This window comes from Centruroides vittatus, unplaced genomic scaffold (assembly GCF_030686945.1).
Source record: "Centruroides vittatus isolate TY-2023 unplaced genomic scaffold, ASM3068694v2 contig_18, whole genome shotgun sequence".
In the NCBI taxonomy this organism is placed as follows: domain Eukaryota; kingdom Metazoa; phylum Arthropoda; class Arachnida; order Scorpiones; family Buthidae; genus Centruroides; species Centruroides vittatus.
In genome coordinates this window covers 475,357-501,576 of record NW_027121101.1, presented here as the reverse complement: position 1 = coordinate 501,576, position 26,220 = coordinate 475,357, and the positions used below count along the sequence as shown (strand labels likewise).

General features: G+C 26.8%; 3 protein-coding genes across 4 annotated transcripts in view; 1 reads left to right on the top strand and 2 right to left on the bottom strand.

Moving 5' to 3' along the window:
• The window catches only part of LOC136969519 (neurexin 1-like), a gene marked incomplete at its 5' end in the record, with an annotated part of 109,063 nt that extends 91,265 nt beyond the window's left edge, over positions 1-17,798 (bottom strand). Inside the window, 4 exons of the mRNA XM_067263698.1 lie at positions 10,867-11,016; positions 11,084-11,110; positions 13,265-13,575; positions 17,087-17,798. Coding sequence (XP_067119799.1) covers positions 10,867-11,016; positions 11,084-11,110; positions 13,265-13,575; positions 17,087-17,798 — 1,200 coding nt within the window. The remainder of the gene's footprint in view (positions 1-10,866; positions 11,017-11,083; positions 11,111-13,264; positions 13,576-17,086) is intronic.
• The window catches only part of LOC136969541 (tubulin-folding cofactor B-like), a 389,641-nt gene that overhangs the window by 297,046 nt on the left and 66,375 nt on the right, over positions 1-26,220 (top strand). The window lies entirely within an intron of this gene.
• Actn (alpha actinin) overlaps positions 22,028-26,220 on the bottom strand; it is a 40,012-nt gene continuing 35,819 nt past the window's right edge. For both annotated transcript variants that reach the window (XM_067263702.1, XM_067263700.1), the window contains exon 23: positions 22,028-23,089. In XM_067263702.1, coding sequence (XP_067119803.1) covers positions 22,931-23,089 — 159 coding nt within the window. In that variant the 3' untranslated portion in view covers positions 22,028-22,930. The remainder of the gene's footprint in view (positions 23,090-26,220) is intronic.

Below are 26,220 nucleotides of genomic sequence, written 5' to 3'. Positions count from 1 at the left end.
AAAGCATTTCCTTTCCTTCTTTCGAACATTTACAACGAAATATCTATCACCAATGAAATCTTACACTTTTATACTGACTTCAAATATATTTTTATAATCATATCCCCAGAAAGCTCAATTTCTCACGTTAGATAAAGATAACCTTAACTAAATATAAATTTTAATGTCGGTAACTTTATATGAATGAAACATAATACTTACTTTTTAAATATTCAAAAACATTTATATAAATTTTAGTTTAGAAAAATAAAAAAATTACAATTTAATTTCTTAGGAAATACGAGACAAAAGAAGATCGATGAAACTTTAACGAAGTCAATGTGGATCGTCATAAATATGATCAAATTAATACTAAAATAAATTGGAAATATTATCTCGTCCTTTTTTATTTCTAACAATAAATTAGTAATTTAAAAGTTGTAAAAGTATATGGAAGTGGAAACCATCAAAAGTTCATATAATACAAAGAACAAATCTAATCTATAGAAAAAAAAAAAAAAAACCAACCAAAACGTCCTACATAAAACGAGAAAAACTTATAGAAAATCTTTTTTATTTGTCTTCAGAACATGAATTTGTTTTTGTTCCACGTCAGGAAAATAATTAATAATTCTTTTTATCAGTAAAATATCCGATATTGATTTTTGAGTCAGTTTGTAAATCTTTGATGAAGTTACATCTTATTCTTTCAACATCTTTCCAGCTTTTATGTATTTCATTTTTAAAAGTGATATATTTTATTGCTTCTTTCAGTACATTTCTCTTTCTGAAAACCTTTCTATTTTTACTTATTTAATTCCTTCCATCTGTTTTAGATATTATGGAACATATTTTCCATAATATTCAGAAACCAATGCTAGATTCATTTATTATTTTTCCTGTATTGACTTTTTATTTCGATGTTTTTCCCGTGTACATTTTTCATATGTTTTATGCTTTACAAAAGCATATTTATTCAATCAGTATGAATTTTCCGCTAGACAATAGATTATACAATGTTAATAGAATGGTTCTAAAACTATTTTCTGCCTGAATAATTTATAATCTTCCTGAAAACTCGTACAAAAAAGAACAAATATAACTACACATTTTTCGAATGCAACAAAACAACAACCTTTAACTTGTTAATATCCTTTTAAATTCGTAAAATTTAACGGATCCGTATGTATTTTCAATAATAAATTATTAAATTGAGACAATATCATATTTAAGAGAACGACAGTGTATAATTTTATGCCCTTTTTCTCAAACTGTAACTATGGCAACATATGAAATAACAAATTGGATTGAGTATTAATTTTGGCATGAAGCAAGCTACAAACTCATTCGCTATTTAATTTTGATAGATTTAATTTATTAAAAAAATAAACAAGAAAAATATATAAACTAAGAGATGAAGTCGCAACTAGTCAATTTTGTTCGAACAACATTCCGAAGCTAGATAAATCCCGAGAATGAAAAAGTACATGATATAAAATCTTGCCGATCGATTATCAGATTCCATTCGTCAACTAGCCAGACAAACTCAATTGTTCATTATAGCTTCCTTTTTTTTTCTCTAAGCAATCTGTCTTTCTATCTTGATTAAGATTATGGAAAATCTATTAATTTTTCTCTAGCAGATAATAGCGATTCTATAGTAAAATTGCAATTTTTAACTTAATTACGTTTACTTTTATTTCTACTGGGTGATAGCAACGTGATAATTTATATAAATTTTTTTTATTTCATTTAGATTTTTATCTTGAATGTAGTCGAAATGAATCGAAATGTATTAAGTGAAAAGTTTCGAAAACAGTTATTAAAATTAATGCAATAATAAAAATTTGTATTAGAACAAAACTTTATTCAAATATTTATCCAATAAAATAACCCGAATTAGAAAAATATTAAAGAAAAAATCCCCTTGAGATTCATGAAAAAATAAACGAATGCAAATCAAATACACGTACTGTACTGTACTGTACATAACAAAAATATTCGTGATATTTTTTATCAAATATTCCTTCTTTAAAAATAATCTTGTTCATGAAAACTTTTTTCTCTTAATATTTTGCATCTTAGAATCGAATCGTATAATTAAAAAAATAATAATAATAAATAAATGAAGGAAAAACTCAAGTTTTCTTACAATCTAAATACAATATAATAAACGTCGTATATTTTTCTTTTTGTGTAAATTATCTCTATTAAACTCTCAAAAATTATTATTATTTTAAATTTTGTAATTTATTTTTATATTTATTCAATTAAAATTATTGTTATTCGGCTAGTTTATTGCAAAATCTTAATATTAAACCTGGTATAAAATGCTTAATTAATTAAAATTGAATAGAAAGTTCTTTACAAAAAATAAATATAAATAAATAAAGCATCAATATGTCACTTTTAATGAATTCTAAGCGTGTAAAATATTTTTATAAGGTGTTAAAGCTTGAGACGTATGAGAATGTAATGGAAAAAAAAGGTTAATTTTATGACATGAAAGGTGATTGTCCTGGTGATATAAAAGGGGGTAAAACGAATTAAGAATAAGACACTTATGGACCTACATTTATTACCCGGGATTTATCTCTGATGACCATAAGATGAGACCATGTATGATGTGAAATAAATGGCGGTAAGCCTACACTGACTGCATCTCAGTGAAAATTGAACAATGTAACACTCGATTGTTATTTTTCCAAGTAAAAACGATTAAATTATGTAAATTATTTGTATTTAAATAATATTTTCAAACCAATTCTTAATTTATAAACTCGAAGCTTTAAGAATTTAATCTTACTCCGTATTGATGAAAGTTACTTTCATCAATGCGGAATTCTTACAATTTGTTTAAATATTATTAACATTATTTTTATAAACTTTTAAAATTTCAGAATTTAATTCCATTTTAGTGTTTAATTAATATTGTATAACCCATTTTTATTTATTTTTCTGCTTATTTTTGCGTCACTGGATTGTATGTTGATTGTAAAAATGTGCGATAATCAATATTTTCAGAAAAGTAGTGAATTTATTAAACTTTTGATATTAATTTATAATTTTTGTGAACTTAAAAATAAAAATACATATGTAAATTTAGATATAACCTTAAATTAAAATATATTGATTAGACCTACATCTCAATTTTATTATTTTGTTTAGCTTTAAGGTATAGATATTTACACGCAAATTTGCCGGAATAATCTTTCTTTTTGCCTTTATTTTAAATTTTATTATGGGAGAGAAGACTTTATAACTACTCCAAATGAACTAACAACAACAATCTTATTGATTTGCCTTTCCATAGAAATCTTGAAATATTATTAATATTTTTTAATCATAAGTTTCATTCTTATTGTTGAAAACGTTAATAAATTACTCTCATAATATTAAAATAATTTAAATTTCTTCGTACAAATAATTATTACTTTCTATTGACTGTAAAAAAACTTATATAAAACTTATAAATTTACGTTTCTCAATTCGTTTGCATGATTTAATCTATAAATAAACTTCTAAAATTATCTTTTGAATAAAATTTATGATAGATTTTTTTAACGAAAAATAATCATAATGTCTACTTGATGATTATTAGTTTATATTCTGTTCCTGAGATAAAATTCAGTCTGACAAGTGAGTGAACAAACTTTAATACAGTTAAATTTCTTTTTTTAAAATATATAATCAATTTTATACAATAAGTATCCGTTTTTATAACTAATTGTATTTTTTCTTATGTTGATCAATCATTTTTGTATTTTACACTTGAAATCTATTATCAATTTAAAGTATCATTTCCGAAAAGAAATGTTATCTTCATCTTGAGATCATTTGCAACGTATTTTTCTTGTTGCATTGTATTAACTCATTCATGCGAATCGACGCATTCTTAATATCTTGAGGATGAAAACACTAGTTATTAATCAATGTTGTAACTTATTTACTTTTATCATTTTTCAAATCATATAATTCTAAGTAATGTACTAGATCAAACCTTCAATATTTCTGCATTAATATCAGAAAACAACTCCTTCGGGCAAGAATTAATAGAATTATAAGTTGATTTTTAAGAATTATTTTGGAAGAATAATACAAAGAATAAACGTTCCTCTTTGCTTTATTCTTTTAAAATAATATTTAAAAATCTACTTTTAATGATACAGAAGGCTAATTAGGACATAATGATGTTTTAAAAATATCGACAAAGCTGAAAGGTTACATCTACAATATTTTTAGTACGTTGATTTCTATAATTTATATTATTTGGATACAAAATAATAGATTTATTGACAATAACAAGATTAATAATTTTCTCGTAAGTGTATTCACAGAATTTAACGATTAATTCTCGAGCTTTTGCCTTTAAAATAACTACAAAAGCAGAATAAAATATGTTGTTATATCTGTATCTGTATTCTAGTTCTATCATATTAGTTTCCAGTTGGACATCGATTTTATAGAAGTGCAAGGTTGCTACTGGCACTGCCCATAATGATCCTGAAAGGTGACCTTAGACCATAAAATATCTTGTCATTTTTATAAGCTTTCTATTAGCGTATTCAATGACCCGTTGAATTTGTTGCGAGTGTTTTAGCAATTCTTTTCATATTTAATTACGCATTAAACTTCTTTATTATCAACTATAAAACACTAAGACTTAAAGAAATAACAGAACATTTATAAAATTCTTTTACTTCTTTATTCAAATGTATCGTAAATATTATTTTAATAATAATCCAATAGATATTTTGATAATGTATTTCTAATCTCATTATTTTTGAAACAAATTTTTTACAGACAGAACAGACACGACTGTGTCACGTTACATTACTAAATTTTTATCGAAGGCAAATTTTCATATATTTCTTGCATAAATATTTCAATAATGTCAAGTTCATTTTACAGTTTTAACCTTTATTTGTTAACAGGCAAAGACACTTGTTCGTGTAGGATTAACTAATAATTTGATCGACTTATTTAGCATATTCCTTTTCGTACTATGCGTAGCATTCGATGCTCATTATAATGTAGGCCTATATGAAAAGCACACGCTACGTAATCATCATACTTTGCATAATATTTAATGTATCATCTTTCACATATGCCATAGTAATTTACATTATCATAATAGATAATCGTCTTAGATTATATTTGTAATTAGGAAGGCTTTATATTCTATACTGTTGGTTGCGCTTGATAATTATAATTCGGCCATAATTAACACCTTTATAATAACTTAAATTGATACACGTGTATTTAATCAAAATAAAGTCATTATTAATTAAAATGCATGTAAAATAATTTTTATTATAACTGTGATAAAATACTATATTAAGGTTGACACTTCTTTAAAAGTAAGAACGATTTATTTTATCTGGTATCAAAGAAATGTATCCAATTGGTTATTTTATTTTCTAACATTCTAAATTAATGTTTTCCATCTTGGACTCGTAACTTATTATTATTTTTTTGTCAGTTTCCAAAATGTTATGAATAAAAAAGGAACACATCTTATTGTGATTAGGGTAGAAAACGACAAAACACTGTTATTATCACAAAATATGATTTCACTGAAAGGAAACATTACTTATGGTTAGTTCAAAAAAGAAAATATATTGAGCCTTAAGGAAATAAAACTAGAAAAAGTTACAATGAATCAACATTAAAAAAATGCATACTTTAATTGAAATAACGGTTTTATAGCTCACTCTATTAATTTTATCTATTTTCTTTTTTTTTTGTCATTTTTAAACATAAAAATAAATGTAGAAAAACTTCATAGAAACTCCATTGTATTGCCATTATATATAAAATGTTTTTCGTTATAAATTATTTTTTATTTTCGTAATTAAAGTTCACCGGAAAAAGATTTATACGAGAATTTTTTTTTTCAATAATTTAATAGATTATCAAAAAATCTGAACAATTTATCATTTCTTTCGAATTGAAATTGTTATAGATGCTGATAAGAAAAAGGGGAAAAATAAATGAAGTTATTTGATGCTATTAAATCAATTAATCATAATTAAGTATACGAATTATAAATACTTTTACCACTAAGGAAAAAATTATATTAGAAATTCTTTCGTTAATCATTATTAAATGAATACTTATCGAGTTGGTTAATTAGAATTGTTAGGTACAAAACCGAATTAATGATATTAATTCGGATTTTTAAATAAAAAGAATTGTTACCTCCTTAAATATAATATTATTTCTTCAAAATTTCATTTGTAAAATAAAAAATGAACCCACTAGAATGTTTTAATTAGTATAATTCACATCCAAATAGAATAAATGGAAATTTCTCTAAATTTAATTTTGTTTATTTAGATTTTATTTTTTTAAAATGTACAATTTAAATAAATGGTACAATTTCCAATAATTCTTATAACTGAATTATATTAAATAGAACGTTTCGTGTCATAATTAGCTTCAATCTCATCTATAAGAGGATGAAGAAAATGAACCTTTTGTTATTTTCAACATTATGGCAAAATTCCATCATTTCTGCTTTGTGAAATTGCTAAGCTCATTCTCCATTAAGAACTCATACTGTAATGGAAACTTCTTTTCCCAAGCGTCCAGAGCAGTTATGAAAAATCAGCAAAAAGATTTATAGATATTATGTGATAATTTACTGAATTATTCTGTTTGAAATCGTTTGGAGTAATATTGATATCGGATAGGACTTTTTTTCGCATTCAAGACACGCATTATCGATCGAAGAAAAGAGAGGGGAAAAAATTATTTTGTGAATTACACGTTGGCAAATTTATTTTCGTTTAAGTCTATTTTATCAAATTTTCATATATTATCTTCTTAACATCGAAGATAATTTAAACTTTCTCAATATTTCATTTTTTAAACTAAAATTATCGCATTTTCTTCACAAAGAACATTTGTATCCTGTAATAAAATGAAGAAATCGATCATGTTTTTCTATCATGTATTAATTTTAAGAAGTGAGAAGAGATTTTTTAAAAATCTCAAAAACATAAACGTTCAGGAAAGTTTTAAAGCGCACATTAAAAAAAAAAAAAAAACATTTCCTAGCAATCACTTTAATCGTATAGACAATGCGCAAATGAACATTCAGGTCATTCAGCGATTATATTCATTCAAATAAAGACATAAATTTTGTTTTCTCTATATAATATATTTTAATTCATTCTTATAAACTAAATTTATCTGTTATTATTTAACGAAAAAGGTTTAGTTCAATAAAAAGAAAAAAACTGTTCATTTGAAGCTTATCACAAATCAAAATGTAAACTTTCCCACGATTTTCTCTCACGAATCAAATACATTTCTATTTTTCTCTTGTATCAGCGTTTATATTTATACGCTCAAATATAGCTTGAGGTCTGAAAGTATATAGAAAAAAGTTTTTCTAAAAGAAAAATTTCATAGAAAGTCTTTTTTTTTTCTTTTTAAATAACTGTAAAAATCGAATGGTTTATACTATTGCAAAATCTAAAAATAACAATTTTTTTTTTTTTTGAATAAATGAACAAAATATTTTAAAGTTTATTGTATAAATAATTATATATCTCTAAACACAAAACTGATGAAATTAAAATTATCAAAAAAATAAATATAAATTTTTATAAACAACATTTCTACTAAATTTTCACATTTATTATATTAAATGATAATAAATTTGAGCGTCAATATTATTATTTTTACGATTTTATGCTGAAAAGAAATGAGAAAATTCCATTAAAATAGTACCAAAAAATATTTAAAATATTTACCATTTTACTTTATGATCATTTGTGTTCATTATATATATATATTTTTTCCTCAAATTTTCTACTTTTTTGCATTAAAAAAGTAATTTTAATATCGAATATCCACAGTGGTATTATTAATGTAAAAAATGCATTAGGATCAAAAGTAAAATTTAAATATTACTAATTTATGAATTAAATCTAAGTATTAATTAATTTTAACGGCAGTCAACAATAAAACTACTGTCTGAATTTGGGATTTAGATATGTAGATGTTTGTTTTCTACAAGTAATTTAATCAGAATAAACCCACATAACTAAATAAAATCCCAAAACACGAAACGCTAATAATAATAATAATTATTATTATTATTAGTGTTTCGTGTATGTATGTATATATATATATATATATATATATATATATATATATATATATATAAGATGAATATCAGAATGTTAGAACTACAAAAATAAAGTTCTTTTAACATTCTTAAACTTTCTATTTTGATATTTTTCTTGTTAGATCTAATTAGAAATATCATTTAATTCTTTATTATTTTCTTTTCAAATCAACTAAGCTAACAATTATAAGTAGATTATTTATTTATAGTGCAAAGAAATGTATTGAAATCGATTCAGTGTGTGCAAAAATAAATAATAATAATAATAATAATAATAAATCCAAACATTTCTAAAAGCTTTTAGAAATAGGAAATCAAAAATAAGGTTTCGATTCAGTTTACAGAAAATGAACAAAAAATATATTGAAATAAATTTTTCTTTTTTTTTGTATTTTTCAATTTCTAAGTTTTCGAGTAAATATTTTTTAAATAAAATTCTAAAATAGAAGAAATATTTTAAAATTTAGAACATTGTTTTATTTAATATATAATTTGGAATAGATTATTATTTTTTAATTTTATTATTTACAGGCGATGTCGCTAGGATAATGATTGCCGCCCCCGATACAACAAACAATAAACGAAACCCTTTAAAATATTAATTAAATTTCAATTAATTAATTCCCAAAGAATAAATTCAAACTCATTTTGTAGGATTTTTCTGTTTTTGAGTTTTATTCGTCGATAATATTGTATTTGATCTCTTTGTTTATGGGTTTTAAATCCGTATTGCTTTGTTTTGTTTTATCTGTAAAATGTGTTTTCCCATTCCAAACGAAGAATAACTTCTTTTATGTATCGGATTAAATAAATAAAATAAATTGTATTAAATCTTTAATTGGACTCAAAAAACGCAAAGTAAATAAATAATATTCTTACTTTAACTTTAGTAATTCACAAATATATACTGTACCTAATGAGAGAACTTTTTTAAAATTGTAACAGGACCTTTTAGAATCATTTATAATGGACTTTAATTAAGAAAATTGAAAAAGCTTATCAGAAACGAGCAATTATTTATTGTGACATCGTCACAATGCCGGGCTGCAATTTTTAATCATCTTTTAATTTAAAAAAATCACGCGACTTCTGGTCCATATCGGAAGTTTGTATATAGTTAATCAGGTCTTCCGCCTCTAAGCTTTCCATATCTGATTTCGAGTTTAGTACTGTCTTGTCCCTGTACATCATACTTCTCCTGATAACAATAGAGTCATGCCAGTCATCTATCTAACTCCGTTTCCGAGAAAATTTTGAATTAAAATCACGTGACTTCCGGTCTAGACCGGAAGTTCGTATGTAGTTAATTGGACCCCTAAGTTTTCCATATCTGGTCGCGATTTAAATCTATCTAATTCAGTTTTAGAGTTTAACAAAGGACAGACATATAGACGAACGACAGTAGTCTGCAATTTAAAAATTGTAACCCAATCACTCAAATAGACAATAAACAATGGAAAACAAGCCTGTTTCAAATAAAAATATATTCTGTTTATTACACAAGCAAGTAAATTATTATAATTATAAATTAGAATAATACAATAAAAATAAATTATTACAAAATAAAATTTAAAAAAATGAATTAATTGTTAAAACCGTCTTAAAATGTTAAAATAAATTTCAAACTATAGAAATTTCAAATACTCTGAGTAGAGTAAAATATTTCAAAAAGCTTATATAAATTAAATTTAGAAGTTAATGGATAATACATTAAATGTAGGAAATAAACAAAATACAGATAACACTGTAAAATAAATTAATGTAGAGTATAATGAGTTAAATACAGAAGTAATATAATATAAACTAATTGTAGAAAGAGTAATTAAATTTTATTTCGCAATTAAAGCTAAATAAATGCAAAATAACAAGTTTTAAATTTTTAGAAAGTTTGATTTAATATAATAATAGGTTGAAAAATAATGATTATTTAATCACGTGAGCTATAAGTCAACATAGTTTTCTAAAAGTTTATAAACTACGTAGATTTACTCGTATTCGCAAACAGAAAAGGAATCGAATGTGAGTAAACTATCATTTAAATCATATAGTTCAACGAGTGATTTAGCTGAAAGAGGCGGTTTACAATTGTTCTTTTATTCAAAACGAAAAATAAGATTGCTGAGTCAGAAATTCGAGTATTAGTTTCCAGAATGTATTCGTAAAGGTGTCTTGTTAACAATATTATAAATTAACATATGAAAGATGGAAGAGTTGCTATTGTTATTGAAGTTTTACACTTCACCTAGAGATTTACTTAAATCGTTTTTTAAATAAAAATAAATATTTTTTTAACTTTTAAAAAAAAACCTGATAAATATTTATAAACTTACAATAAATTCATTCGTAAAAATATGCATTTTATTTAAGAAAAGAAATTCAATCACACAAAAAAATTGTTTACGGTAAATTTTTAAAAAAATATCACCAATTTAGTCATTTTTATTAAAGAATAATTATCATCTAATTTTCTTAATAATATAAATTCATATTCCGATAAAGTTATTTTAAAAAAGAATTATATTAAATCCTTAATTCGGTTTAAAAATTCTCTGTTGATCCTTACTGAATGCGTATAATGAATCAATTAATTAACATTCAACATTTTTATGACGACAAAATTACATTTTAAAAATGGGATTAAAATTTCTAATTTGTTACAAATCCTCAATTTAATGTACTATAAATATTCAAGATTTTCAGTACAAATAATTTTTAAAAAAAGTTACGAAGATCATAACTGCAGATACCTTTCTTAAGCATCCAACAAAGTTATTTCTTCCTCTTAAACTGGGAGTGAGTTCCATTCCTCCTAAATAAATCTGACTGCTGGAAAGCAATGCAAAACTACCAGCAGTCGAACCTCTTTCAGAATAGATTCCATCCACAGTTAGAGATAACTAGTAATCAAAAGATATTATTAGAGTTTTGTTAAATTGCAATTATCTTAGTTAACTAAATACTCACATGACAAAAGCCGGTAGACGGTGTAATCTGTAATATCATTTAAAAAGAAATAATTGTTAATTAAGATAAACAATTTAATTTGATACCCATTGCGATAAGCGATAAATCGCTGCGATTTATAATTCTGTAGCTGGATTTAAAAAAAAAACATTTTGTTTTAATAACAATTATGTGAAGTATGCAAAAGTTAATATAAAACGAATTTCGCTTGTATAATTAATACTTTGTTAAAAAAAAAAAATTTAAATAATGATCGTCGGAAGTTATTAAATATTAACAGATCTACCAAAATGCAGTAAAATTAGCTATTATTGTTATATTTTTAATGTTCTTCATAGTAAATATTACATAAGGAGTATTACATTAAAATTTAGTCAGATTAAATTTAAATCAACGATAATTAAACCAAAGTGGTTAAAGTATTCTCATATGGCAAATAAAAGCAACAATAATAGGAATATTTTTATATTCAAATAATTACTTTCAAAAATTTTTAATTTTAGCTTTCTAGCCAGTTCATTATTATTATTTCCTATTAATGTGAGAAAAGCTTAAATAATATGCATTCATTTTCGTTTACAACAGCAAGAAAAAATATTCATTAAAATTAAAATTCGAGTAACAAGGGAAAAAAATTTAATAGAAATTATATAAATATCAAATATTATTTAGTTTTATTTGGGTTTTTTTGAATAATCTAATTTTATTCATTCATCTCCAGATAACCATTTTTTAACATTAATGTCTTTCGCTCTAGAAATTTTTTCTGGAAGATAGTAACCATAAAACAGAAATCCGCTGTTTTGTAGCCTTAATAGATTTTGCAACATTAATTTTCAAATCTAGGACATCGTATTCAATACAAAATAGAGGGGAAAAAATCCTAGACGGGATTCGATCCCTTCACGTCATTATCCTTAGTAAGACCCATTGAATCGCGGATTATAGAGCACAAGTTACATGACTCAAAACTTGCAAAAGTGTCGTGTTTCGTTACATTTTTTGCTAAGTTTTTAGCAAGAATTTATTAATTTTGTTCATTTATTTTCTTAATAACGTCTTTTTAGAATAGAATGCAATCACTCGCTTAATTTGTGACTCGAGAGTTAAAAAATTATAAAAGTTCTCTCCTTCTAACAAGCTAAGACGATGTAAACAAGAAATTTTTATACTATGTAACATTTAAAAGTTTTTTTTGGCACACGAATATATTTTTTTATAATGGCTTTTTATTTATATGCCAAATTACAATGGAAAAAAATCGCTTTAAAATGCGACAAGCAAGTAATTTAATACAGTTATAAATATAATTTTTTACTTATTAATTTTTAAAGCAATCAATAAAGTGTAAACATAAAAATATAAGAAAAAATAAAAGATTATTATTAATGCACTGAATTCCATTTGATTAATAGTAAAATAATTGATTGATTAATCATAAGGTTTTATTATTATGTAGACAGAAGTCATTCTTGTAACAAGTAGCTAAGTAAGCAAACCAATGGCACAGTCCGTTTAATATGAAACGAACTATGCTATTGGTTTGCTTACTTAGCCGATCGTCTCTTAGAAGCACTCGAGAACTGTATAAAAACAAAAATCCTGTTACCAGAATTTTATTATTGGTGTGTTTATAATTCCACGCGATTAAATTTTCGAGGAGTAAATACCAATTAATAAGAATTAATTACATATATATTGAAAACACATTATTTGATCAAGTCAGAATGTGTGCAAAATATTTAAAGAAAAATCAAAATTACAAATTTTAAATATGAAACTGAATCTATGTATTATTTTAAATCATCGTTAATGTTAATTAATAGGAACGAGCAATTATTTATTGTCATTTTAATATTTTTAATTTAAAATATATGATCTGGATCTCAAATTATTAGTGTCTTTCCACTGTACTGTACATCATACTTTTCCTGTTAGCAGTGGAGTCATGCCGGTCATCTATGTAACTCCGTTTTAAGGGAAAACATTTTTTAATTAAAATCGCGTGATTTCTGGTCTATAACGGAAGTTCTTACATAATTAATCGGGGCATTTTTCCCCTAACTTTCATTTCAGCTTCCCAAATGAACAAATGATAATTAATGGCGCAAAAGCGATATCGCTTCTCGCTTTAGGTATCATAATGCACAAACGCGCACAAAGCTAAAAACTCCAACCAACCTCTCTGACGTGCCGATTAATGACTACCTGATGCCATTGATTGTCGTCGAAGCGAATTTTTCCCGGTCGAACGATTCTTTCTATAGTACCAGAACCTAAACGAATAGTAACAACAAGACCACCTCCACGAAGGGAAAGATTGAGAAAATCGTCTCCATTGCCCGTATAGAATAGGAGACCGCTCGCTTGTTTGGTCTTGAAGTAAAGCGATATCACTTCACTGGTACTCACTATAGGCTCACCCCCGCTTCCTCTTAGATCATATTGCAAGATTTCTGTTCCTTTAAAAGTTACTTCTGACGGTGCCTTTTCTATTAAAGAACAGAAAGAAAAAGTCAGCTATATATATATATATATATATATATATATATATATATATATATATATATATATATATAAAGAAACATTAACATTATAGAAAGTTTTTTCTTTTTTGGTCGAAAGCCAGGTTTACTGACCGGAGAAGACATTTAATGACTTCACTCTATCATGGCTGGCAACTAAACCAGACGAACTTTTTATCATTTCATCGATTACGTCACCGATTTATATAAAAAAAAAGAGTCGACGTCTGTTATTTTATAAAGTTTTCAATTTATTTATAGTGTTAATATTGTTTTTATTTATTTTTTCGTAATTTATAAATAAATATTAAAAATTATTATTAATTTTTTTTAATAAAAAAAACTGAAACAAGGTTGCGTGTCATTTAATGCCGTAATGTCCATTTTTTAAAAAATAACCTTTTTATAGTATATTCATTTACATTTATCATTTTTTTAATTTATATTTTTAGAACTACATCAATTAATATTATAAATCGTCTGCTTTTATACATATATTATTTATTAACGATCACAGACGATTACTTTATTATTTCATTCATTGCGCCACCATTTGGCGTGTTCATTTGTTAACTTTTCAACGAATTTTATTTCGTTCCAATAAACTTTGCATTACTTATTTCACTTTTATATTTTAATATTAATATTACGATAAAATAGAAAAAAATGAACTATGAAATAAATTAAGTTCAAAACAAACAAATAATTTATTTTTCTTCCGTTGAGACGCGCATCGATTCGCAATATTAATTTTTTTTTCTTTATTTAATTTTCTAAAAATATTATTTTAACTAAAAGTGTAAATATTAATTTCTTTTTGTTTTATTTTTGAAACGTATTAATTTTAAAATACCGTAATAAAACAGAAGCTTTAATCCATTAATTATCCGACATTATTTATAACATTCCTGCAAATAGCGATTAAAGCGGAACCGGTATCAATTTTTAATCGTTTATTTAATAATTAATCACGAATTATCATCGGTATTTTTAAACAGGCGCAAAATTAATTAACGTAAGAACGTTCTTTCGGTATTATCATTTGCACGGATAATCGAAAGATTATTTTAAAAAATCACCTCCCCCCGATTTAATCCACGCACTTGGTTCGGGAAGATTTTAACAAACTTTACAACATAAAAAAAAAATAAATATAATCGGATATATTTGATGGATTTCATCTTATTTATTATAATCAAGCTATAAATAACTTATACTTACCGTTTAATGACCAGGTTTTAAGTTGTATTTAAAATCGGGAAAAATTATTTAAACCCTTCGACGTAAGATATTCAAAAATATAAAGCTCTGTTCGATTAGTTTGAGATAGTGCACATTTTTACGTAAATTTGACGTCATTTTTCAAAATTTCTCATTGTAAAACAGAACGGATGACGTCAAATTGATGTAAAAAATGACACTATCCTAACCATCCATAGATGATTTCTTTAAGCAATACTCATCTTGACTTTCAGTAAATATTATAAATTACACTATTTAAAATTATCGTAGAATCGCTCAAATATTGTTTATGTTTGTAATATTGCATTAAGCAAATTATGCCCAAACATAAAAGTATAACTAAGCAGTGGCGCGTTATGGCTCCAGGCAAATTTGAATTAGAGGGCCCCATGTACAACGTTTACTTCGGGCATTTTTCTTCGGGGGAATTTTAGGGAAAAATATTTTATTATAAAAAATTGGTGGGGTCCCCAGGCAATTTCCCTTTTTGCCCATAGGATAACGCGCCATTGCAATAAACTTTAAAACATTCATAATATAAAAATACATAAAAGAACACTTGAGTAATGGTTATGAAATGTTCTCACGATTTCCAAGTAACTTTTTGTATATATTTTTAACACTTCAATAATTGAAAATCATATTGGAGCACACATATAATCGAAACGGCATCGACGATGTTTGCAGTCATTAGTTGACATTGTTTAAACGTCCCCCAAAAAATTTGATGCACTTTTAATGCGTCGACTCGTCTTTTAACTTTTCTTTCTATTTCTGCTTAATATTTAACGAAACTTTAAAAAAAGTTATAGGCTGCATAAGAATGGATAAATTAACGTTGAGTTTACAAAGACAGTGTTATTGAACAGCATCCCCCCTAGAACTTCAATAAGCTTTGACAAGCTGCTAATGCAAGATGTCACTAGCTTTTAGATTTCTTGATCATGCTGCCAAACTGAGGCAGGTTTCTTTTCTTTTCACTTCTTATTTTGTGATGATTTATTGCTGTCTTGACGTTTCAATAGTTCCCATAAGATTTTTATAGGATTTATATCCGTATAGTGCCAGTGCGAGGTAAAGACCTTTACTCTTTGATTATTTCATTGAAGATCAGGAATTGCCTTATAAACAGTATATAGCCCGAAGTCCTCCGTACTTTTTAATAACTTGGACCCCTAACGAACAATTAACTTATTCAGGAATTTTTACGATACTTACATAAGTTGTTTTCAACATTTTCTAGAAAATTTTAATAACCGAACAGCGTTAAACAGTAAAATTTAGTTGGTTTTACGGTTCCGTAACTTTCATAAACTTTACACGAACTTTGACATTTAAATATTAACATTTTCGTATATATATTTTTTTTAAATGTAAATTCTCTTTCCTTTAAAATATATTTATTTTAATTTATAAAACAGTAACCATTTCATGTAAATTTAATAATTTTAACGGAAACATTAATTATAAAAACGGATTTATAAGTATGATATTTGCATAAAATAACACACGAAGGAATTATCGATTCTATACAAATGTTGATAACAAGATGCAAATCAGCAACTTCAACGAGTTAAAATCTTTTCTTCTTCTTGTTTTTTTTTCATTCGAAAAAAGAAATAAAAATATTTTGAGCATATTTTTTATCCCGTATTATTTAATCCTATAATACACAGCATTCGTCCGGATTAAATAGTAATATATGATAAAATTAATGCTATTAATCTTTTTTCTAACATGGAAGATTAAGATAATCTCTTTATCTCGCAATTTCCATTATCGAACCGTATCTTATTGGTGATTGTATGTTGAGTAATAAAATTTACTACTAACCGACTATTCGTTGGGCTAAAGTGTTTATCGATGGGACATATTCCGTGAAGGGGATGTCTCATCGATAAATACTTTATTCTGAGCAATCCTGTTCTATTTACAGTTCGAGATGAAGGATTGGCTTGTTTGCTTATAGCCAATATATATTTTTTTCTTATTTTCGCATACTCCTTCGAGTTGTAGGACTTTTTGAAGATTTTTTATGCAATTTCATGATTATTTTATTGAAGATTAAATATCGTTATTTTAAATACTTTCTCCTAAATCCTTCAAAGTTGAAAAACACTTTCCTTGACGAACATTTGAATTGATGTTAATTAAGTTATAAGAAAACCGTTTTATATTTTGGAAAGAAAGTTTACTAAAGAAAATTTAAACGATTAATATATATATCATAAATTACCTTTCTCGCAGTGTTCACCCTCATAATCCAAAGCTTTACAGTTACATATTGCTCCGCTGTCTGTGCTTATGCAAATCCCACCATTTTGACACGGATCGTTATGTTCGCAGATGTCGAACTGACTAGACCTAACACCTTTGTATTCGGTCATTTCTTGTCTTTTAGTGGCACCATCGTCACTACAATATACAACGTTGCGGATGGCTCCTTTGAAACGGGGTTCGAAGAAAACAGAAGGTAGGGCTAGTAAATTTAGTTTTGAATTGTACCATGAAGGGAGTCCACCCACATATACATAACTATTCGTAGTCTGGTTGCCAAAAGTCAGTTCGGAATTTTTGGACAGAAGACGTTCCGCTTCGTTGTCGACATGGAGGACCGTTTCTTCGATGCTTCTTACAATTTCGACTTTGTGCCATTGGCTATCGTGCAGATTTCTACCGACAGTCAGGATGGATGCACCCCCGCCTAAATTAAAACGTAGACGAAGAGCACCCTCGACTAATTTAAGTTCATAAAAGTCATAAATTCCGCCGTCGTCCGTGTAAAGTAACAAACCATTAGGTTCTTCGGTCTGGAATTCTAAACTGAGTGAACTGTTTAAATTAGCGCACCATTTTTGAAATTGTGCGTAAGAAGTGGGAGATCCTTCGAGAACAAAGGACTCTGTTGTACAAAAAATGCAGAAGCAGAAGATAGATGAGACAGTGGTTCATCATCTTCGCTCGCGTCTAGAAGAAAAATGGTCACTTGGATATCGACAGAAACAGTGGGCTATCCTGAGCGTATCTAGTAGTTGGGTGATTTTCCATGATACATCGACCGCGTCAACTTGGTTGATGCTCGATCATGTCGCCAATCTGGATCGGACAGAAAGAAATAAAAGAATAAAAGAAACAGTAGTTAAACCAGTTACTAATATTATAATCAATGAAGCAATTAAAGTTAAATTAATAACTGGAAAATAGAAGATAAAAGCTACTTAAAACATTAACTTAATGGCTGATACATTATTTAATTATTTAAAAATACGTTTCGGCGATCATAAAAGTGCTTTAATGTCGCCTACTAAACGCTCCTGTTGAGGTACTCACTTCCGGACAAGATCGGCTATATAATGTTTAAATGGTTCGGTCCAGAAATGACAAAAGAATGTTCCAGAAAGATAAGAAAGATTGATACCGACTTTACGAACTGGTGAACGAAAGGAGCGCTTACATATATATATATATATATTCTTTTTTATGAGCTATTCATAAAAAGTCAATATGGGCCAGTTTCGTAGCTATGTTTCAGTTACGAAAATGGCGAATATCGAAAGACATAATCTAACGCTGGTGAATAGACTCTCATAAAGTTCTCTTATGGATCATACTTGGCATCTAGTTCGTCTAGCATTTAAATAATTGGCAGGAAGCGAATTCTTTAAAATATTTTACAGCCGAGATATTCCAATCCCGCTCTTTACAGAAAGAAAAAAAAAAGAAGAGAAAAATTGCATTTCTCTACAGTTAATTGAAAGGATTTTGCTCGTTACTCCCGTAACACGAAATATCCGATTCGTGACCAATAGAAATAGTAAAAACTCTGAAAAATAACGATTTTTCTTGTTGGCCATTTTGACGTACCAATTGAAAAATTTTTCGATTAATTACTTTTTCTTCTCTTCGATTTGAAAGATTTTTGTATTGAACAGATTATAGAGAAGCGAATTTTCTGATTGTAAATTAGGTCAAGGAGAATCTAGGGAATCATTGAAGAGAGAAGATAAATACTTCTTAGCTATTACTTTCTAGACGATGACTCAAATGGAGGATTGGGTCGATACTTAAAAAGAAAAATTGCGCCCCAACTCTATTCAACAACGGAAAATGTTGGTGAAGTAAGGTAGTATATGCATGTAAATGGGGGAAAAATATATATATATATATATATGGAAGTTTCCTAAACGATTATCTGCGTATTTAAATTTATAAATATTTAGCTTCTGTATAGCAATAACATTTTATCTTCTACAGACTTATGTTTCTGTACATGTAATTGTTTTACCTGCTTTTTTTAGCAAGTAAAACAATTAAACTATTATGAATTTTATTCCCAAACGAAGATGTAGGAAACACTAGAACTTATCTCCGAATAAAATCTGTTTTGGATGCTAAAATAATATTATTTCAATCTGTAAACTACCAAACATCTACCCTATAAATGTTATGTATCAATAAAGCGGGTATATTATACGTTCTCTGTGTAATTCAATACATCTATAAAATTTTAGGTGCCCGATCCCTGTATACAGTTAAATTCTTCTCTTATGAAGAACATGTGTTACACGGTGTTGTATACATAATTTCTTACTTGTAGAATAAGTTTACTTAATGATCTTGTGAGAAATTTTCTTTACTTTCTGTAAACAAAGTTTACACACGCCATGTTAATAAATTACCTGTGAATTACTGTACTTAAGTAATGTTAGTTTTTCCTTTACGAATTTCTACATTTTGTTTTCATTCATACAGCTAGAACGATTTATAAATCTATCTATCTATTTATTATTATTATTACAAGTTTAGAGACTATATGACCGTAAATTTCGAGTTTAATGCGTGAACATTTATTTTTACTATAAAAAAATTAATTGAATAAAGTTGAAAAATGAATGATTTATATGTATTATTATTATTTTTTTAATAATTTGGCTCGGGTTTACTTGGCATACGCCCGACAATAATGTTAATGTCCCGGAGTTACATGAACTGTAAACTGTGCCGTTTTGGGTTCACTCTCAGTACGTTCACGTGATCGATATTTTATCGGATTTTGCCCTTTTCGACTGGAAGTAAACATCTTTAATTTGTAAGATGTAAATCAATTAAAATAACAGGAAAGAGAAGAGGGGAGGGTAAAAAAAAGTGTAGCCAAGTGTTCGCTCTGTTGGATTTTAACTTCGATCGTATTACATTAGCGACTTTAATACATAAAACAAGACGAGGTAATTGGGCGGTAGAACTTAGTTCCAATGGCTTGTCGCTAGGGGAGCTGCTATCGGTGATTGCATTTAAACTATATCGTGTCTGGAGAGGGAGGGGAAAAAAAAGAAAGGCGGCGACACGGAAAAGCTTTCTGTTACAGCAATGTTTAAATTTTCAGTAGCCACTACACAAAAACGCAACATGGCAGAATGTATTATACACAAAATATTACTGTTTCCCTATATAAAACAGAAAAATAATACAAGTATTAGTACACGTTATTTTTATTTATATTTTTCAAACTTCCCCCGCTCACGTACAAAAACCATTCTGCCATTTTTACTCCCGACTACATTAATAATAAAGCAGCGATTTAATATTGTTATCGGACGAAAAGAGAAAACGCGACTTTTTAGAGGATTAAATTTTTCGAAGCAGCAAATTTCATAATGTGTTCCTTTCCCCCTTTGCTAATAATTAATTTTAAATACATCGTAACTAAAAAAACAGAATCGAGAGTTCGGATGTCCTAAGTGTTTAGCCGGTTTAATACCACGTAGCGTGCCATTGTTAAAAGCACTTTTCGATTTTCATCTAAGCGTTCTGCCCCTGTAAAGAGTTTCCTTAGCTTTCCGCTTTCGTGCCGTGAGATGAAGTACAAAAGTAGGCAACGCCTACCGTATCTTTTCCAATTGCTTAAAAGACAACGAAAATGATCTCGGAAGTTTCCCTAAAATTTATTTTAAAAATCTCCGAGGATGATTTAAATGTAGAGCAAAAGGGTGTGAAGCGGAATCGGTGGCATTAATCGCGTCCAAGATTCAAGATACTTACCGATTCGCTGGCAAATGGAGAAATGCGAGACAAAATCGCCTACGCTGCACTCCTACACGGATACAACCTAGTTTTCTTTCAACCAGCCGTGCAACTGCAGTGCGTTTACCTCTCCAATCCTCCAGGTCCCAGGCAATTCCCCGCTGCACGCGCCAATCTATCTCACCTGCGATTAACGGGACAAAGGTTAAACAGGATGAAAACTCAGTATTTGCAAATCACATTATCTTGGGCGATATCGGAGGAAAAACTCTACGAGTGTCACCAGAAATGAAAAATCGGTCAATTTCTGCACAAACCGTTTAATCGATATATATATTCTCCCACCCAGCAATCGAGAGGCGCCATCATTCGGCTAGATGGAAAATTATTTCATGACCAGCCTTTCGGTTAACAGAATATAAAACGTAAAAAAAAAAAAAACATTGTGTGACTCCGCATTTTAAAAATAAATCTAAAGTAAAATCAAACGCAATGATGATGCGAAGATTTGAAATTCTATTATTTATTTATTTAGCGATGACGTCATTGTTGAGATTTGTTTTAAATTTTTAAAACCGAACTACGTAGTTTATTGAATTTATTTGAAACGCACTTATTTTAAAACAAGTTTAAACATTTTAGAAGTTTAAATTACAATTTTAAAAAAATTTTACCGAATATTTTTGTTAATATTGGAAAATCGAACCGCGCACCATCTGGTATCGCATTTTATAATTAAAATATGCCGCTAAATAATACATCGAATTACCGCGTTTTCTGGAAATGAGCTACAAATCTAATTAAAATTATTTAAATAAAATTTTACATCCGATTATTCACGAGACGAAAATTATAATTTTGTAAGATTCAGAATTTTTCCAACTCCTCAAAGCTTTTGGGTATAAAAAAATTCTTTATACCCAATTTTTTACCAGGAAGATTTTAATTCCTTTCTGTAACAAACTAATTTTAGTTTATTTCTAAATTCTAACTTTGAATAAGACCCATTTGTTAATTCCAAACAAAATTTGAGAAGGAAAAAGTCCAATTACTTCAAATATCTTTTTATCTATTGGTTGATGGCATCTCCTGGAATTAAATGTTTCTTTTTTTTAAAAAAAAATAATGATGTGTTGTTTTAAGGACTAAGAAAGAATTTGAGGAAGGAACAAACTTCTTTTATTGTTTAACCTGAGCATGATTTAAGCTACTAACATCATGAATTGCATTTCTGACACAAAAGACAATTCAAAAAATTTCTTTTAAATATTAATTTACCATAAAATTACAAAATTTTACAGTAATCAATATTCATTTTGACTAGGGCTCTAGCCCATAAAACGACTTCCAAATTTTGTATAAAATGTTTTTTTTATTCACAAATCCAAATGAATATCAAAATCCTAAATTCGTTGCTAAGAATTATAAATATTTAAAATTTCAAATGTTTTGTGTGGGGTGTTATTTCCCGTACAACATTTCACTAAATCAGGACAATAACAATTCACATTATATGCGATGCAATTTAAAAATTAAAATGGAATTTTTTTTTTGTATTTTACGACAAGTTTTTTTTTTTAATTCTGTGACTTACACAATCTGAGACGGAAACTAACTTTCCGTTGTAGTAATTTTGCATCACGATGGCCACTCATAAATAATTGTTCGGAAAAAAACTAAACTTTGTGTAAAATGAAAAAAAAAAGCCAAAAAATATAGTGTGTTGAACAAAGGAAATGTGCTTTCCCTTATTTGTGACATTCTAATTTTCTAACAAACTAAAATATATTACAGTAAATTTTAGAATACTTCTAACATCTTGATGTGCAATATGGTACTCACGAGCATAACAATGTGAAGAAAAAAATGTTACATAGATAAATAGAAGCATATCGATTAGGTCGACAAACAGCAAATCTCTAAACCAACACAATGACACTTTGGTTTAGACGATCGTTTGCACTTTGATGTAGACTAGTCACCACAACTTCGACATCACATGGAAGACAAACTGAATGCCAGACAAAAGGCACTTTTTGTTTCTTAAACATATTACGTGTTACAAATCACTTTCACCATACAGAGCAGTGGAGAACGACATATAATCTAAAGCTCCCGGAATTGCACCCATTCCCTTATAAGGTGTCATTCTTTGGATGCAGTATTCGGCTTGATCGGGTGGCAGTTCTCGTCTCAGTTCTTCGGCAGTGATAAATGGCTGAGGAAACAAAAACAGCAAAATTAATGTTAAATACTATTTCTGAAAATTATAAAATGTGACTATGCTTGTGAAGTTAAAATAATATATATTTACTATCATTATCATTTAATAATGATCTTTTAAAGAAGTTTATATTTTATTATTATTTGAAAAAAAAATTCATTTCCTAACTGTACTAATCCTAGAATAAAGTATTTTAGAAACAAAGACTAAGGGAAAATATTCATCAGAATGACATTTTCATGTATTAATATGTATGCTTTATTTGTTCTTTAATGCTTGCTGTTTCCATTGGAAAAAAAAAGTTGCACTGAATATAATAATTCATTTTTTCATAAAGTATGTCACTGTTAAACATGAATTAAGCATAAAAATTTGCTTCATTTCAAGCAGTCTTTATAGAATTGTGTGATGTGAAATTGAGTCACACATACAATGAAAAACAATTATAATTAAATATATACATTTTATAATTTTTACAACATATGTAATGAAGGTAACAACAAAAGTCGTATCAATCAGTAGAGAAAGTGTTAAGTATAAAAATAATAGTGTAATATGAATAACTGCTAACAAAATCTTTCTGCCCTGAGCATCATTAACATGATGTTATCTACTAAGAGTTCTGTGAAACTTTTTCTTGATCCAGAAATATTAAAATGTATAAAAATAGAGTTTTTTTAATTATCATTTTATTTATAGCTTTCATAAATATCAATATTATGCAGTATTGTTATTTAACTTTAATATTTAATGCAGGTGTAAACATTTACATAGATCTTGTTATAACTTGTTTATATATTTTCTATTCTCTTATCCTAATCTATTGTTGTTATTCATTACAGGACAGATATGGACTAGAAAATGATTTATGAAAAATATTAATAATAAATATTGATTTATCTGCATTTAGGTTTTATATATGCCAAACACTAATTCTGCTATGAACATTTACATAAAAATGTTTAAGATAGAAATTGGAGGAAAACAACTTTGTTTCATTTCAAAATTGTAAAATTTAGGCAGAATTTAAAGTGAACTCAAAATAGTTCTCAATTTAAATTGAATAGGGGGAAAAAATTACTTTTAAACTTTTCCAACTAAAAACTAAATTGGTTTATTGTTCCATTTTTCTCACTTTTTAACAAGATTTTTAAACACACTAACTTTTGCTTAACAACCTAGGTCATCTACCTTATATTGATTCATATGAAGTGGCATGAATAATATTTAGATTCTCAAAAGTCTTTACATGTATTAATTATTTCGAGCAGCTCTTATTTTATTGGTATTTCAATGGGTTACTTTCTCCACAATACTTTAGACAATACTTTAGGAGACACCCACAGTTTGTCTTTCTTAAACCAACTCAAATTTATCTTTCTTGTCATTTCCTTGTCTAGACAGTTGTTTATTGAACTGTTACAGAAACTTTAGGCATTAACTCGTTTTCATTTTTTGATTTCACGTTTTTAAAAATTAGGCTTAAAAAGTACTTTATAATTTACAATTTTCATTCCTTTATTATGTATACATCATTTTATTTTATAATTTTTTAAAAATGTTTATAAATTATACATAGCTCATAAATTTTATACATTCTGTAAATTTTTATATCTTGTTCTTTACTTTTTAATATTTTATATATATTTTATCATTTGTCGTTTGTTATTTATGTTTTTGGAGGGCAAATGAACTGTTATGTTAGAGTAGTAATCCCATGATATATAGTGTTATTTAGCAGTCATAAATAAATAAATGCATTTTTTTAGTTTGTGTGTGTATTGAATATTCCACTACATCCAATATTTTTGAAAATCAATATGAAATATCTAAGTTTTACCATATAAAAGTGGAAACAATGGCAGAAAAGTAGATATTAAATATATCAAATATTACAGTGAATAGTTGAATTTTGTTTCATTCACAATTGAATATTTATTTCTTTAGAAATACTTCAAGTTTTAAGAATTATGTTTCAGAAGAAACATTTGATATTTCACATGTCAAGTGGAGAAAAAAATAGATAAAATAATTTAATAATGGTATTAACAATCTGAACAGATAATAGAGAAAGCAGTAAGAAATTAATTATGAAAATCTTGGAAACTTTAATTTCTAACAATAGATCTTTATCTTTACAGAAATTTCTGTGAAGAATAGAATAATTAGAACAGAAATAAAAATATAACAGAATTAATCGAAACAAAATTAGAATAGAAATAACAAAAGTAGAAGAGAATAGAAAAAAAACTCTACAGAAATTTCTGTAAAGTTGTTTTTTCTACTCTTCTAATACTTTTATTTCTATTCTATTTTTATAATTATTAGAATTACAAAAATGAATAGAAACAATAGTAAAAGTCTTAATTTCATTTTTCAATACTACCTTGGAATTTTCCTCAAATCATTAAAAATATTTTAAACAATGATTTTCAAAATAGTGTCTAATCTAAACATATTTATTTTATATTCATTTTTCTTACTAAATTTTTGTTTTAACAATAATTTTTGTATGGCCAAAATAATGCTACTTAAAATATTTTAAATTTCTCTATAAAGTTGAAAAATCACAAATATTTTAATCTTATCTTTTGAATTAACTGTTCTAAGCAAAATATATTTACTTAATCTATATCATAAATTTAACAAAAAATGATGATTAAACACTAGTTTTATCTTAATCAAATACAATGCATACTTTTTGAATATCAAAATTATTGCAGCTTTAAAATATTTTCAGATTCAAACAGTAACTGCTGAACAATGGCCATTAATGGAATTCAACCATAAATTCAGAATACAAATATAATTACTTTGTTTGAAAAAGTTATTAAAATCAACTGAATAAGTAAAACATTTAAAAAAAACTGTAAAACTTTAATGGATTTTTGCAAAATCATGAAAAATTTTTCAAGTTATAAATATTCTGATTTTCAAATTATAAAGTAGGATAGCAAAGAATTATCAACAAACAATATATTATTAGTCTCTCATAATGCTCAACAGTGTCATCAGGGTGGTTTATTTTAATCCCTTGAAAGAAAGAAGAGGAAAAAAATACTGAAAAAATTCAGTTTGATGGAGCAAGGCCCTACCATTCATGAATTGTTATAAATAATTTAAAT